The following is a 16,075-nucleotide window of genomic DNA, read 5'->3' as shown; positions in this document are numbered from 1 at the left end:
TTTCTCACTTTCCTCCCCCTTTGTCCACACACACCTGCAGGGAGTGTATCTTGTGGGGAGAAAAAATTGCTACAGCTGCTGGCAACAAAATAATGGTGTCAGCAGGGGACAGAAGGTTGGAGTAGGAAATCTGGGGGACAGACAGGCATGAAGTGAACTGGGGGAAGAGGAAGGGAGAAGGAAGTAGAGGAGAGGCAGGATGCAGGCAGTGCACTGACACTAAAGAGCTCCCCGAGCTGCCCCATTACCTATCAGAAGAGGCCCCTAAACATGACGGAATCACCAGAAACAGCTGCAGTTTTGTCAGCAGCTCCCAGGAGCCTGGGTCTCTGTGGTCCTGGTCCTCCTTTGCACTGCCTGTCTGCATCTCCTGGCACAGCCCTTTGTCACAGCCCCACTTCACACTCTGTCACACTAGCAATTACAGCCACCAGTCCCATCCTGATCCCAGTATTTGAACTATAGAAAGGATTAAACTCCTACTGTTGCTACCATAAAAGCATGATTAATTCAAGTGACTGAGGGTTTCTCCTGCCACTGATGTTTGGCCTGAGGATAGTTGTAGAAGAATAAAGAAGTTTATTGTGTGGTCCTGCTATAAGTTCTCTAATTTGGAATAAAGTTCCCTGCATAGTTTAAGACCCACCAACCACTGAATTGTCAGCAGTGTCACTCCAAGTGTCAGAGTAATGGAAGATCCTTAATGTAAAAAACCTTTATATAATAGTTTTCTTGGCCTTTTGGAGGACTGTAAATTCTGTTGATAAGTAACCGTTCTCACAGAATATATCTGGATTCCCTTAAGGCACTTGACTTTGTACCATATCATACAGACATAGAGAATGAGCTGGATTTACAAACTGATTTACAGACCAGTCTCTAAGGAGTCATTAACATGGTGCCAGTGAGCAGAGTGCCAAAGGCCTCAGCTCATGGGCCAAAACTGTTTAGTAGTTCTATAGCTGTGAGAATTACACAAAATCTGTGGCAAAATCTGCTGCTGATAAGAAGTTTGTTTCACTTGCAGATAACGAAGACATTATCATAAGAGTAATTAAATTGCTTTGTTGAACAATACCAGCCCTGATGTATTTTGATGCAGTTAAACACTTAAGGTGGTAATTGTTTTGGGAAAACAATGACATAAATTGCATGTTTGGATCAAAGGCCTGGATTCTGGTGAGAAGCTAACAGTAACAGTGCAAACCCACCCCAGAATAAACCCTCAAATAATGCTGTATGTACAGGGAATGTAATCCTTGAATGTATAAGGGGAGAGTGCTGTGTAGGCAAGGAAGTGTCCCAGTCTTATAAGGATGCTGTAAACTCATGCCTGGCAGTCTCAACACACCAGCAGCCCCTGCACCACACCTAACACAACCCAGTTTGTGCGGCATTAAATGCCACTAAACTTCGCAACTTCTCACCACATGACGCAGGTCTGAGCACCCCAGTCTTATTTTCTTTCTTCCCGTCCTGAGCCTGGTAAAAACTGCTCACAGCAGTGCCATCCCCTCCAGACTCCAGCCATCCTCTGTCCCACTTGCTGGTGGCCCTCCTCTCCCCTGCTAAACCAGGCTCCAAAATGAAGCTGGTGAGTTGATGGAACTTGGGAAGAGGAAAAAATTGTGAAGGGATGGCTCAGGGAAGGGGGACACAGAGCATCCCCACAATGCCAGCCAATTAAATTTGGAGATAATTTGTCACAAGACACAAAACATCCCAAGAAATAGGAAAGAGGCAGTGGGCAGAAAGCAATGCACAGGAAGTTCCAGCTAAATATTAAGAACTTCTTTACTGGAATTCATCGTCCAGTAAACACAATCCTGTGCCCTGAGCTCTAGGATGACCCTGCTCGAGCAGGGAGGCTGGACCAGATCAATGACTGTGGTCCCGTTCCCGCATTATCCATTCTGTGATTCTGTGATAAATCACCAAGCCCCACTAATGACTTAAACCAAAAGGTGTAAGTTTTGCTATGGAAGGAAAAATCACTACAGCCTTTACAAGAACATGCATCTATTTATACAAAATGTAGACTCGAAGAATCTTTAGTTCACACGTCCGTCATACACAGTAGGCCCTTGGACTTTCACCTAGGCCCTGGACCATGGGCAGCCTTGTATTCTTCAGAGGTTTTGAACGGTTTTGGAAGGTATTCCGGGGCTTTCCATACAACTCCTGTCTGGGATCTGTGGTGCCCAAGACACGGGAGGCCAGGCCAGGCTAGGCCAGGCCGGGCCGGGCCGCTCCCTCAGGAGCGAGCCTACGGCAAGAGCCACTCGGACGGCCCCAAGCGGGGCCGAGTCACAGCCTCCCGCTGCCGGGGCCGCGAGCCGCCGCCACGCTCGGTTATGGCACGCCGTACCGTGCCGTGCCGTGCGGCTCACAGAGAAGGCGGCGCGAGGGCGGCGGTTCCGGCGGCGCAGACGGGAGGCGGTGACATGGCGGCGGCGGATGTGCGTCCTGCGCCCCGCCCCGGCCCTGCCCCGCCGCCGGCCGCCCGGCCGCGTAGACGGGGCGGCACGGCCGCCTCTGCCCGCGCAGCCGCCGCTCTGCCGGCGGCCGCCATGGAGGATGTGGGCTCGGGCGTGAACGCGGACGCGGAGGTGCGGAAGCTCCAGGAGCTGGTGAAGAAGCTAGAGAAGCAGAATGAACAGCTTCGCAGCCGCCACGGCGCTCTGTCCGCCGCCCCCGCCAGCCCCAAGCGCCTGCCGAGCGCCGGGCCCTCCTCGCCGCCCCCCGCCGCCTCCCCGTCGCCCGACGGCCGCTGTCTCAGCCCGAGAGCCGCTCCCCGGCGCTCGCTCCCCGAGGAGCCCGGCGGTGGCGACGGGGGCAGCGGCGGTAATGGCCTCCTGGACGACGCGGCGGTGCTCAGGCCAGAGGAGCTGGAGCGGCTGGCCGGTTGCGATGAGGACGAGACCGGCTGGTGAGGAGGTGGACGGGGTGGGGATGGGGCGGGGGCGGGTTGGTGAGGAGGCGGGCAGGGCTCCGCGCCCCCCTCCCCCAGCCGTGCCTCAGGGAAGGCGCTGTTTCCAAGCGTGTGCCTGATGTTGGAGGGGTCTCGGGGCTTTGTGTGAGGAGGCAGCCTCGCCCTCTGGGCTGGGTGAAGGGCTTAATGAGCTGTGCGAGACGTACCGGAGCCTGCCGGAGAAGGGTGTTTGGCTTTGTGCACAGGGCGAGGGAGCTCCTTGGAGGCCGCGGCTCTGCGCAGCTGCTCGGCCGCGGTGGGAGCGTTACTTCGGGGCACTCGGACGCCGAGCGGGCTCTGGTGCTGCCGCAGAGTCAGCCGTCAATATCTTCGGGAGTGCAGGCGGTGGGGAGGCATTGAGAAACTTGTGGGAAATTTCTAGGGTAGTTCAGAATTAGCCCACAGGTACTGTTGGACTTCAGACATGCGTCAGGCACCTTTAATGCCTCGATTTCTTTCAGCTGTAAAGGCAGCAAATGTAACACTTTTTCATCTCATAAACGTGTTGCCCTTAGGTGTTCTAATTTATTGCTAACGACGTAGGATCACGGTTTCCCTTAGGTGGTTCCTCGTTATAAATGGACTGCTTACCCTGCTGCTCCAGCAGAAACAGCTGCAGGTGGCTGTTTGCCTTGTCATTATTACACTTGAATGAGCTTCCACTGAGAACCAAGAAGTCTTGGCTCTCTCCAAACATCACACTGTCTCCAGCTGTCGTTTTGAAGTTTCCTATGACAGTTGTTGAGAGGCAGCCTCAGAGCTGCAGGAGAAATAGTGGTGAGGAGCACCGTGTCAGCACCATGTCAACAGAGAAATGCAAGGGAAGCATGTACAGGGACAAAAAGTGTAAACTTTTGTTTAAACAGACATGCAAACTGTCTTTCAGCAGAACCGATTGTGGGTCCATCTATGAAGGTCTCTGGAAGCAAACATGCAGACAAACTTACAAAACAAACAGAAATGTCTTTCAGAGTTAGGAACGTCTTTAAAAATGCTGGAATGATTCCATGCATGAGCAATGTTTTAGTTGCTCAGGGAGGAGACAGCGTGTGCACTTCCTTGGAGAAGTCATTTGCCTGACATTCAGCCTGATCCACTGGAGAAGTATGAGAGCATAAGTTTATTCTCATCCAACACTAAATTAACACAAGGCATCATCTCCCAGAAGATGAGTCTGCAAGGCAGCTACTCTTATTTCTCACTGCTTGGTAATCTACAAGGGCCTACAGCCCTTGATGGAAATAGAATCTGGTAAATTTGCCCAGCAAGTTTGGAGTGGCATGGCCAAATTTGTATTCTAGTGACAATAGATCTTACTGTTTTATACATTCATTCTAAATCATGGGTGACATAATGAGTCTCTTAAGTGAAAGTGAATGTCCCGACAGAGTGTATGGTGACAGTGTATAGTGACAGTGGTGGCATTAGTGCTGTTTTTTTTGTTGACGCCATTCTGGGCACTCACGGGGCAGCTGCAATGGTTCGCTGAGCACTGCCCTTGCTGGTGTCAGGTGTTTGGCTGCCAGTTATTGTGGCACTGTCATGTTTCTGTGCAAGTTCTGGTGCTCAAAAGACAGCAAAACTTATAGGCAGTGTTTTACACATCTTCATTCCTTTACTAATATTTTGGCAACTGTAATGCTGAAATGTTTTAGCTACTAATTTTCAATCTCAGGCGTGGGACACTGACTGAGACACAAATGCATGAAACAAAAAAAACAGTGGTAAAAATTTACTAATTATCACACATATAAAAAATACGGATATGTAGTTATTTTTAAAAAAGTGTTTTCCTGCTGTAGTTTAATATGCAATTAATGATAAACATAGTTTGGCTAGATTGATGATTTTTTTGTTCCAAAGTGCTTAATAAAAATGGAAATCAAGCTCTTGGAATTTCTGAGCACTTTCTAATTCAACTGTTGAGACACTAAATAGTCCAGCCCCTTTTATTTTTCTATGAAGGTGAGATGCTTTTGTATTTATGCATTTGATTCATGGAGGTTATTGCTATTAATGAAGTTTGAAATTTTCAGAGAGCTAATGGAGCAATCTAAAAGAAACAAGCCTGTTTCTTTTAGGAGGGGTTGGTGTGAATAAGTGGATTTCCCTTAAATTGTTTCATAAAGATCCTGCTCCTAAGGCCTTGGTTATGCAAGGTCATTTGTAAAATAATTTAATCAACTGAAAGGTATTCAATAAAATTTAAGTCTCATATGAACTCTTTGCGGTTCAAATGGATTGGATCACTGCTGCTTAACCCAAAATCCTGTTTAAAATATGGGATTATACACTGTCAAAATCAAATATCTCTTAGCAGCTGAGGATGCCTCTTGTGGAAACAAACTAAATTTAAGTCATTGTTTGTATATAAAAAATTGATTCATCTTGCCTGTTTTGCTTGTCTACACATAGAAGTTAAGATTTGTCTTTACTTTTGATTTCAAAAGGACCTTGCTGTGAGCAATAATAGGTGGTAAAGGGTGCTGGTTATCGCTGTTCTTTTCTGTTTTGTGTGATACAGATATTTTCATACCCTATTATGAAATTGTCTGCAGTTTTGTCATGGCAGAATAAATATTTTTCTTAACTGTTAAAATTACCTTGTTTTACATTTAATGCTCACATGAGATTAGTGGCTGTGAATTTAAGACAGAACACTTGATACTGTGATTGAAATTGATACTAGAATGTGACATGTTTCTTTAAATCTACATTGTAGAGTTGATCAACTTTTTTTTAGCTTTTAAAATGCATTTAGGTAAGTACAAAAGAGAAGTATTAAGTGCAAAAGTAAGGAGAAGGTGCAACTATCAAACAAGCAATGGAATTTTGACACTGCTGTTTTAATAGCAGCATTAGCTATTAAAACATCCATACAGTGTTAGTGAATTTTGGGATTGTTTATACTTTTGCTTCATTGTTTTTCTTCTCTGTGGTTACTTAAATCCAGATTCACTTCAAGTTTTAAACATTTTTGCATCAGACAATCTTCTTAACATGTGGTAAATTATTAAAAATATTTCAGTGAAATTGAGTTTCTTGTCCAAATGCTTCTGAGTGTTGTTTAATGTGCTGAAACTTTCTTCCTGATAAGGTCCTGAAGGTTGCAGATGGGCACATCTGTACTTGCACACTGTTCTGAGCTCTGTCTGCACAGAGCCATGGAGACTTTGCTTTAGGCCTGCTGATTATTTCCTTCAGTTATCAGCAATTTTCATAATCTACTCTATTCTAATCTACTCTGTACTAATAGGGTGTTCCTATTTAGCTGTTCTTGAACCAGATTGCATCAAATTTAATTTTTTTCAAGTTCAGTCTGAATGGGTCTTTTCTTACTAATTAATTGAAAAGACAATAGGGCAGAAGGGGTGACCAGAGTGGAGAAATTTCAGAGAAGTGGTGTGCACCTCCTTGCCTGACTTGCTGGGTAAGGTTGGGTGTGGTTGTGTTGTCTGGATAACAGTGTGCAGGGTGGCTTGCCACACTGCTTTTAAAAGGAGTTTATTGGGTCTTGACTTTATTGCAGGATAAGTGTGCACACGTGGGCAATTACTGTAGCTTAGTTACTGTGCTGTGAACCCACTCTAACTTCCTTTGTGGTAACTTGTTGCACTGTCTCCCAGACTAAGCCCTCTGAGAAGTTTTGTTTTAAATGTGAGCAAAGCGTGCAGTGCTTTTCTTCGAAATTTACTTGCAGCATGTGCTTAAGAGAGTATAGAGCTTGCTGTGTATCTGTTTTGTACATGTAGTTGCTCAGCAAACTTCAGAACAGTTGTGTCCTCTTTAAATGCCGGTGCTATAAAAACCAGCCTAGCACCCATGCTTTCACATTAGCATAAAGTCTCCTTGGTAGGGTTAAAATAGCTGACAGTTGACTGACCTAATTTACAAACAAAAGGCAGTTATTGTGTATTTAAAATTAAATAATTTGTGTTTTTTTACTAACTGAATAGCTAAAAGTAATAATTTCAGGGTTTGTTAAGAGCTCAGACTGGCTGTGTATCCTGACTAGTTAAAAAGGAAGGCACATACTTTTACAATTATACTCACTCTTTCAGCAGCTATTTCTAATTTGCACCTGTTGATAACAGTGCAAGTTTCCATTCTAGCCATCCATCATCGGTGGTTGGCCAAGGGCCTGTTTGAGATAAACGATTGTCGTCTGTAATGATTGTCTTCTGTCTTGTATTGCTTGAAGTCCCTTGAGCACTAGCGTTGTTTTGGAATTCTGGTTTGCCATAGTGACCTGGTAAAGTATACCATGACTCTTTTAGGCTAGAGCTCCACCTGAATGAATTCCCATTGCTGAAATTACATTGCAGCATTTCCTGCTCAACTGTTACATTTTATTGTACTCATGTGGCTTAGGCCCCTTGGAAGCCAGACAGATTCTGATTAATTTCTGTTCCATGGTGTAAGTAAAAGAGAAATTGCTGCTTTTCATTTTGTGGCAGATAAAAAGGTCCATTTGATTTAAAGTTTTTAAGGTTTAACCAAATTCAGATAACATCTTCACGAACTAGGAAGATAATATGAAAAGAAGCATGTAGGAAAAGCAAGGGTTATGGAAGTCATCAGTGTTATAATGAAAAACAACTGGCAACATTAAGTAGTACTCACTTTGATGATTATCTTTGAGATATCCATATTTGTTGGGAAACAGATATTTGAAGACCGGAGGAAGAATCCTGAGAAAAAACTGTTTCAATTTCTGACTTTTTTTGGTGATAATTATATCTTTTAAACATGCTTGATATTTAGATATAATGAAATCTTTGATATGGGTTTCCTTTACTGTCCTAATGCTATTCCTGAAATTTACTGCATAGTCATATCTTGTTTTTAGGTGTGATTCACATTTCTACTACTTGTAGTTGTTGGTAGAGCTCTCAGGCATAGTCATTAAATGGAATTTTATTTTGGAACACATTTATTAGGACACAGAATTTCTCAACTTTTCTCTCTTCAATGTAAATATGAGCAATGCTATGTTTGAGCACATATGCACTAACAAATTTCTTCTGAAAAGCTTCTCAAATAGTGGACAGTTGTACAATTTGTGTGATAGTTCCACAGAAGCTACATGATGGTGGTTTTGATGGCCCATTTCCCATTCTGCAACATCATTTTCCAACACAAACGTGTTCTTTTGGATGAGGAAATGAATAATGGCAGTAATTTCCAGCAACTAGCCAGGTCACAGCTAGCTATCTTTAATTGTTAGGCACAGAAAGATAGTTGTGTTCCAAATTGCACTTTGCAACCTCTTGGATATTCTTAATTCTATTTAAAAATTGCATTATGTAACTGAGATGTACCACGGTAATATGAAGGTTTAATGAGACTATCAGAGGCTTTTTGTAGTATTCATATTCTGGAGTTTATATTCATGGACTGGAGTTTGCTGCAGTTTGTGCAGTCTCTCAGAACTAGAAGTATTCTGTGAAGTAGAGCTGAAAACTAATAATTGCAGGCTTTGCAATGTGCATCTTAGTCAGCCACAGCTGTAGTATAGCAATCTTGTGGGGTGGGGAGAAGGAAGGGAAATCTGTGGGCCATGTAAGTGCAGGGATGCCACTTAATTTTTTGATTGATTTGTCTTTCAACCAGAGATGGCTTTTCAGATCTTTACCGGTCCATTCAAAATCTGTCTTAAATTTTAACATGCTTAAGCCACTTCAGATAGGGTTTCCTAAAACTTTTAAATTGTCTTAAAATAGCTTAGATTGACACTAAATTATCTGTTTCCAAGACTGTCCAGTATTATCATCTCCTGATTTATATGTTTTCAGTAGCTTTTCACTGTGAAGTTTCCTTCTTGTATTTTAGGGGCATTTCGTATTGATTTGTCCTTGGATTTCAGTTTTTTCTCCTCATCATGTCTTCAGGTTTTTAATCTTGCTTTTGCATGCATCGTTGTGTGTGCTCCCATTTAATTTCCTTTATTGTACCTTCCAGTTTTTGCTTAAAGCTAATGTAGCTAAAATAAATGAGCTCTAACTTCAGATTCCTTCCACTTACCATCTTCTTTCTAATTCTGATTTCTGAATTCATGTTCATCTGCATGTTTTCCCTCACTCTTATACTGAGCAGTGGAAGGATTTTGATACAAAAAGACACTTCCTTTTTTTCCCAGGGAGAATTTTGGCTTCTTGTTTCATGCCTGTGGCAACTAGCCTCTTGTATTTTAATGCGCTGGGAGGTGTTTCTCAGGTGAGGTAATCTGTACACAGATATTCCACTCTTACTGCATGGTGTGTCCTCTTTCTTCAAAGCCTTTTCTGACTCATCTGTGTCCCAGTGCGACTTGCTGCAGCTTGCTCCATTTGGCTGACATCATATGTGCTTGTAGTCACAGCAATCTTCCTGCAAGAGCTCTGCCCCTTTCTGTGCTGCATCTTCCTGGAACTATTCAGGAGAGCCCCTGGCTGCTTTCAGCCTCAGGTTGGTGCTGCTCTGGTGTGGTTGACTAGTAAGAGCCAAAGGAAGGAAATATTAATGGCTGCAGCAGAGTCATAGTGTCTGGTCTCCTTAGTGTTGTTTCAAAGTAGATCAAAGTTCCTGATCTCCTTTTAATATACCAATTTGTTCTGCTTTACCTTATGTCGCTGAGTTGTAGAGTCTTTACTCTGTTGTGGAGAGATTGGAGTATATGTTTCTGTTGTGTTAACTTTTGTAGTATGGGTGGCAACTGTAAGTTGTTAGCTTCCTCAGTAATTTTTAACTTCCTGTTTTGAGAGAGTTGATTTACAGTGGTTAAAGATGTATGAAGTTATTCTGATAATCTTCTGTCTTGAAGTTGCTGTACTGCCAATCAGTGCTGTTGTGTTGCTGTAGAATACATTGAGAGGTACAAATGGGATCTCTTCTGGAAGGTTCTTCAGCTAAAGAGGACATATATCATTTGGATCAAACAGTTTGATAAAGAAGACTACTTAGCTTTGTGAAGTTACTTGTATGTGCTTCATGTATGTATTTTTTTCTGATGTTGGGAAAAGAGGGAGAGGTAATAGAGGCATCACTCTGGTTCTTAGCCTTGCTCTTGGTCCTTTTGGTTTTTGTAAAATCCAAGTTAGGCAAAGCAAGTAGAATTAAGTCAGTCTCAAGACTTGAGACTGGCTGTTCTTTGTCATGTGGCATATCAAGATCACTGCTTTATAGTGAGACTTTATAATTGCGTGATGTGCAAGAAACTGCCCTGAAAGAGCTGTTCTGTCACTGTGTCAGTGTACATGTGTGTGTTGTAGTGGAGTTGCATGAAATATGTATGTTGTCGAGTTCTGTCTTTCCTTGAAGTCCAAGTTATGAAACAAAGGTTGATAAAGGAAAACAGTTGACTCTGAAGAGGTGGGGGGAATATGCAATATATATTTGATTAGAAAGGGAGGTGGAAAAGAGGGAGGAGCTGTGGGAGCTTGGATTGCTTCAGTAAATAAACTACTTGTGAAACAAATGGAACAAAAGAATGTGTTGAAACTTAAAATATCAGGTAGAGTTTTGATTAGAAGAATCTTGGAGGTTTGTTGAAGGTACCCCTTTTGTGTGTTTCTCAAAGAGGACATGCACTTTAATTTCTTGCCTTTTATACTGGCTGCTACTGTAAACTGAATGTGCATGGAACTTCTCAAACACAGCAAGGCATGTCAGCTATCCAGAGAACCAGGAGTGAGTCTGGCCTGTACTGGGCAAAAGTGGGCCTTGTTGCCTTTGACACTTCTTTGTATTGTATAAACGTACCTTAGGACAGAAAGGAGTACAGGTAAGTACTAAAAAACCAGTAAATTCAAAATGCTAGAGAGAGAGTAAATGTTAAACATTACTTTTAATGGTATGGAGATGTCATAAAAATTACAGAAAGTGGTGTCATTGTTTACACAACTGTGAAAATTGAGTGACTCTTGTGCTTTTCAAGGATCTTCAGGGCTATAAATACATGAAGGGCTTTTAGCTTTTCTTTTGGGCTGAGTGCCCAGTTGTAGGCATTTCTGCAAAAGCAGTTATGACAGACAGCATGATACTGGCCAAAGCATAAATGCCTTGAACTACAATAAGTGGCAGTGACTATTTGGATTGTTACAAACAACTTCATTTTTCTTTTAAAACCTGGCACCTGATAAATATTTTCTCACCTGGATCTGCAAGCATCCAGGGCTTGCTAATTTCAGTGTTAGAGGGAAGAGTGTTTTGGAGCTCGCTCTTAATAAAGATCAGTGTTTTGGGCGAGTGGTGGTTTTATAATATAAGCTTTTGTAAGAAGGGAACTTAATGGCACTAATTACAAAAAAATCTCTAAAAGCTATTATAACACAAACAGTTCAGGTTCTAGAATTACAGAGGAGAGATGAGATAATCTTGTAGAGAGAAAGTTGACGAAATAACTTCTATGTTGCTAATGTCATTGGCATAAAGAGAACAACTTTTGCTGTGTATTTTGTACAGAAGCATGTTTGATTAGACTGTCGGATGTTCCTAAGTGATGCTGTGTGGCATACAATCATATTCACTTGGACAATGAAGTCTGTCATTACTCTAGAAGAAACACTTGTTTAGCTGATTCTACACATGCATAATCTCTAGTTAAGAGTTATGTCTTGCAATTCACTTTTGTCTGTTGCTGAACCACATTTCCAAATTTGGTTGTAGTACAAAGTAAGGCTTAAAGTTCCCTGTTGTGAGTGTGTGATTGGTTATGACTTTTCCTTTGATCTGTCTGTTGAGGGAGGAGAAGTTTTCAGCTATATTTCTAGAGTTTTTAAACTGGACTACCACCTTCTTCAGTCATGGAATGTTGATGTTAAAATAACTGAATGGAGATGTGTACAGACAAAGGCTTCAATCTATCTGGCAAAACAATATGATCTTGTTGTTTCTCTCTACTCTCCTGTGTGCATTATCTCTTTTTCCTTGTTGCTGATGCTTGACTGTATACCTCCTTAGGACAGAGATAGTTTCTTTGTTCTGTGTTCAAAGAGAGTGAAAAGATCAGTTGCTAGGATAGAAATAATAAACAAAAATAAATTGTTTATTGTTCAAGGCTACTGAAACAGTAGTTGTGTTTTGTGTACTTTAGTACTGCTCCTTGGCTATTAAGATGCTTATTGCTTCCTATTCTTAGGAAAACAAGAGTTCTCTATTGCATAGTGTTTTATTTCTTTCAGGTGAATCTGAAAAGATTAATCCTCATTTGTAAGTTTGTTACAGTGAAATTGCCCATAATGAGTCTGAAGTCCTTGGTAGCCATATGTAATCACTGTTATATTCTATCCAAAATAGTTAATTTTAGGGTCAAATCCATGCTTTCTTTGTCTTTTGGGATTGTACTATAGTGTAGATAGAGTATAAAAACAGAAATAGCATGCTCTGTGGTATTCTGTTGCATGTCTGATCTTGTGCTCATTTTGTCTGTCCTCATAATTTTTTTTTCCTCTCTTTTCCAGGTTATATACATCTCCAAAGAAGAAGCAAAATCCATTGCAAAAAAGTGTCAGTCCATTAGTTTGGTGCAGACAGGTACTGGATTACCCAAGTCCTGATGTTGAATGTGCTAAGAAGTCACTGATCCACAAGCTGGAACAAACAATGTCGGGTGAGTTTCTGCACGCTGAAACCACTGGGTTGTATGTATTTATTCTGAAACAGCATCAAAATTAGCTAATGGTTGTGAGGTAAAACATCTATCGATTACTTGTGTCTAAAGCTTTCATTACAGTTTACAGAGTCATTAATTCTACTCATTTTACTCATATGAGTGAAATGAAAGAGGGCATTAGATCATGAGTCATAATTTCAGAGTTTTGTAATACCTGCATGGTTTGTTCCGCTGTTTTCAGGAAAAGCCAATGTTTTTAACTCAAAAGTTTTCTCATCTTTTTTTTTTTTTAATAGAAGCCTGTATTAAGATATAATTGTTAGGTGCTTGTCAGTATGTTAGCATGCAACTTGATTTTTTGCTAGATTACCTATTTTACTTCATCTAAATAAATGAAGGCTCACATTTTTGAATACTTTGGGGAGATGATAATGATTTCTTCTCCTCACATCCCCAGTAACTTGCGATCTAGTTACAGTCAGATTTTAAAAAAATCCAGAGTTTATGATTTTTCCTTAATACTAATTAGTTGGTTATATTCAAAGCTGGAGCGTGTTTGTCCCTGTGAGAATGAAAGTCTGCATTCTCCATTATTCTGTTACCAGAAGGTAATATTTTTAATGTCGAATCAGCAGCAAAATGCTGAAAGTCTGATTAGAATTCTCTGTCCATCTGATTTCTCACTTTGTTTTGTTTCTTTGTTGGAACAGTTTTTTGGTTTTTTTTTTAATTATGCTGAGAAAACTTACTTTCTTGCTATTAATATCTATTTTCCTCCTATTCCATATTTTTGTAGTCTGCTACTGCTGCATGTTAAACTGTTATCTTCAGGAATTAGCAGAATAGTTGGACTTGAGCTAAGAGTGTATGAACACACAGTTCCAGAAGTGGTTCCAACAGCCACCTCCTTTCCATGGTTATACATAAACTTTTGTGCTGAGTTTATTTGACTAACTTCTTTCCTGTCCTTGTATTATTTTTTGGAGCAATTCAGTCTTTATTCTGGTTTGTACTGAAACTGTTCTTAATAAAATTTGAATCCATTCTATATTCTTATGAAAATTATGGGCATAGTGGTGGAAGTGCCTTCAGTACGAGTCACCCTGAATATTTCCCTATTTCTTGTGCTTTTTTATGCTGCCTGGACAAATGTCTATTAAAAATTTACCTGAACAGTTAACATTATATATGACTAGATACAGGCAAAGAATGAGATTCTGAACAACAAAAAGCACTCACATCACAGGGATTTATGAAGGATGATACAGGTTTGGGAATCTGAATACTACTGAGTATTTATGAGTGGATAGCAGTTGATTGACATAATTCTGTTTGTGGTTTAACTTCTTTCAGAACTGAGTAGAAGTCTTCTGGTAGTACCACTAATTCTGCTACCCACAGGGTATCTTTAAAAATTCATAGCTAAAACAGAATGGCAGGAAACTTCTCTGTGAAATGGATACATTTGAAAGTTTTAACATTCCAACTATCTGTTTTCTTTTTTTTTTTTTCCCCTAGATCTGTGAATCTGCTTCTGGCAGTGATACTTGTAAGAATAACACAATTAATTTATAGTATTAATTGGTGGAAATACTAATGGTAGAAAAGATAGGCGCTTGCTGGATGGAGCAGATTGCATGTAAAAATGAATTTTCAACAAAACAGAAAATTGTCTTTCAGAGCAACCAGCCTCCTTTAAGAATAAGAATAGCAGGGAGTTCTACTGGAGAAGACAAGTAGTGTTTCTTGTAACTTTGTGTGTATTTTCCTATTCTAAAATTCAGGAGTATCGTGTAACTTGCATTTTGCATAGTACTTGTATCTCATGGGCCCATCACTTAACCTGTTACTAGCTGCTGGTTCAGTTCATAGATTCTGGTTCCAGTCTCCATGGATAAGGCTTTTCACACATCTGTAACTTTCTTTCCTGAATCCTTGCTGATGCTTCTTTTGCATTGACTCTTATTACACTGTTAGTTCCTCTTGTTAGGACTTCCTAATCTTTTTCCTCTTTTTCAGTCTCAAATGTTCTCTTGTATTTCTCATTTTCTTCTTCCATCGTATTTTTCATTGCATGACAATAAAGGAGGGAAGAAGAGCTCTCAGCTCCATGCTATTGCAGGCAGTTACTGATGCACAATGCCTTGTCAGCAGTCAGGTTTACAATTGCAGAGCAAGTCATGTTCAGTGTTGGAAGTGTGTTCAGACTAGAGGGAGCTTTAGGTATATTCTGCACTCAAATTTTCCTATTTTCTACAGCAAAAGAGAAATTCATTACCATTACAGCAAAAACATAACTAAAAGGAATTAGATGCTGCATACTGTTTCTGAATGTTATACCAGAAAATTTACGTTAAAATAGACTTGCTGATTATCAACTCTCCCTTCTGGTATTTTGAAAGCTAATGTGTAATCTTTTGTAAGCTAGTGTTTAATATTAGGATCATTTTAATGCTAAAATGATTATCTGTCTTGCTACTTTTCTCTGACACTCCTAATAAAGATCACATCTCTATTTGTAAAAATAGCAATGTCTTCCTGAGTCACAAAAATCCCTGTTGGAAAACCTTTAGGAATTCTGGTCTATAAAATGGGCTTGAATCCAGATTTTTGTTGTCTGGGAAAATGTACTGTGCTGATGATGAAGGTTCACATTAGCTGGGATAAAAACTACTGTGTGTATCAAGTCTCACCACATACAGGAGCAAACTTTCTATGTAGCAAAATCGTGCTACGTTTCATCCAAAAAAATCTGTGTATGATCAAATACTTTGTATCATTATGGATGTATACAAAGAGCCTGTTTTGAAGACTATACAGTAGTAGAATTGTTTTCTAATGTGTGGTAATAAATACAAAAGAAAGAACTGTTGTGCAGACTTACATTTTAGGGATTTTTAATGACGTTTTTCGGCAAGAGATGAAAAGCAGATTTTTTTTTTTTGGTGTGAGAACAAAGATTTAATTGGAGTAGATGATTTGGGGTTCCTTTGGAAATGCTAGAAGTTGATATCAAAGGCCTCATCATAATCACCCAGAACAGAGTGAGTAGTAATTACTGGCTTTGTTTACAGAGCTTTGTAATCAAATGGAGGTTTTCCGTTCTGACGCTCAAAATAAACTGAAGATACCTCATGAATACTTGCTAGAATTCAGTGAATTCACAACTTGCTGAAATTAACACATATTGTTTAAGACTTGCAGTGAAAGCTGGAATATAAACCTTTCACCCTTCATTTATAACTGTCTTTTCATTCTAACTAAAACACCGGTAATATTAACTGGTTTAGAAAGGATCTTTACATGAGATGTGATTTTAGGAATTTGCTGCAAAGTCAGCTTTAATTTCTGCTGCCTTTGCCTCTGTCCTGTATTCTGCCATTAGCTAGGTTGGATGTTATGTTTTTTTGGGGGGCACTCTTAAAAAAAGATTAAATAATGCAATCTGTTAAAATACTCCTGATACTTTTAAACTTAAATCTACTTTAGTAGGTCAGATAATAGTGCAGTCC

The 16,075-nt window shown here is 40.5% G+C and overlaps 1 protein-coding gene across 3 annotated transcripts in view; it reads left to right on the top strand.

The window, feature by feature from the left end:
* Positions 1 to 2,478: 2,478 nt before the first annotated feature.
* SLAIN2 (SLAIN motif family member 2) overlaps positions 2,479 to 16,075 on the top strand; it is a 33,138-nt gene continuing 19,541 nt past the window's right edge. For 2 of the 3 annotated variants that reach the window (XM_009100377.4, XM_030238969.2), the window contains exons 1-2: positions 2,482 to 2,929; positions 12,412 to 12,560. In XM_009100377.4, coding sequence (XP_009098625.3) covers positions 2,571 to 2,929; positions 12,412 to 12,560 — 508 coding nt within the window. In that variant the 5' untranslated portion in view covers positions 2,482 to 2,570. Of the gene's footprint in view, positions 2,930 to 12,411; positions 12,561 to 16,075 lie in introns of all 3 variants that reach the window. The other variant, XM_050973285.1, reaches the window with a different exon arrangement.

Source organism: Serinus canaria, chromosome 4 (genome assembly GCF_022539315.1).
Source record: "Serinus canaria isolate serCan28SL12 chromosome 4, serCan2020, whole genome shotgun sequence".
Lineage (NCBI taxonomy): Eukaryota > Metazoa > Chordata > Aves > Passeriformes > Fringillidae > Serinus > Serinus canaria.
This window is presented reverse-complemented; position numbering and strand designations above follow the sequence as displayed.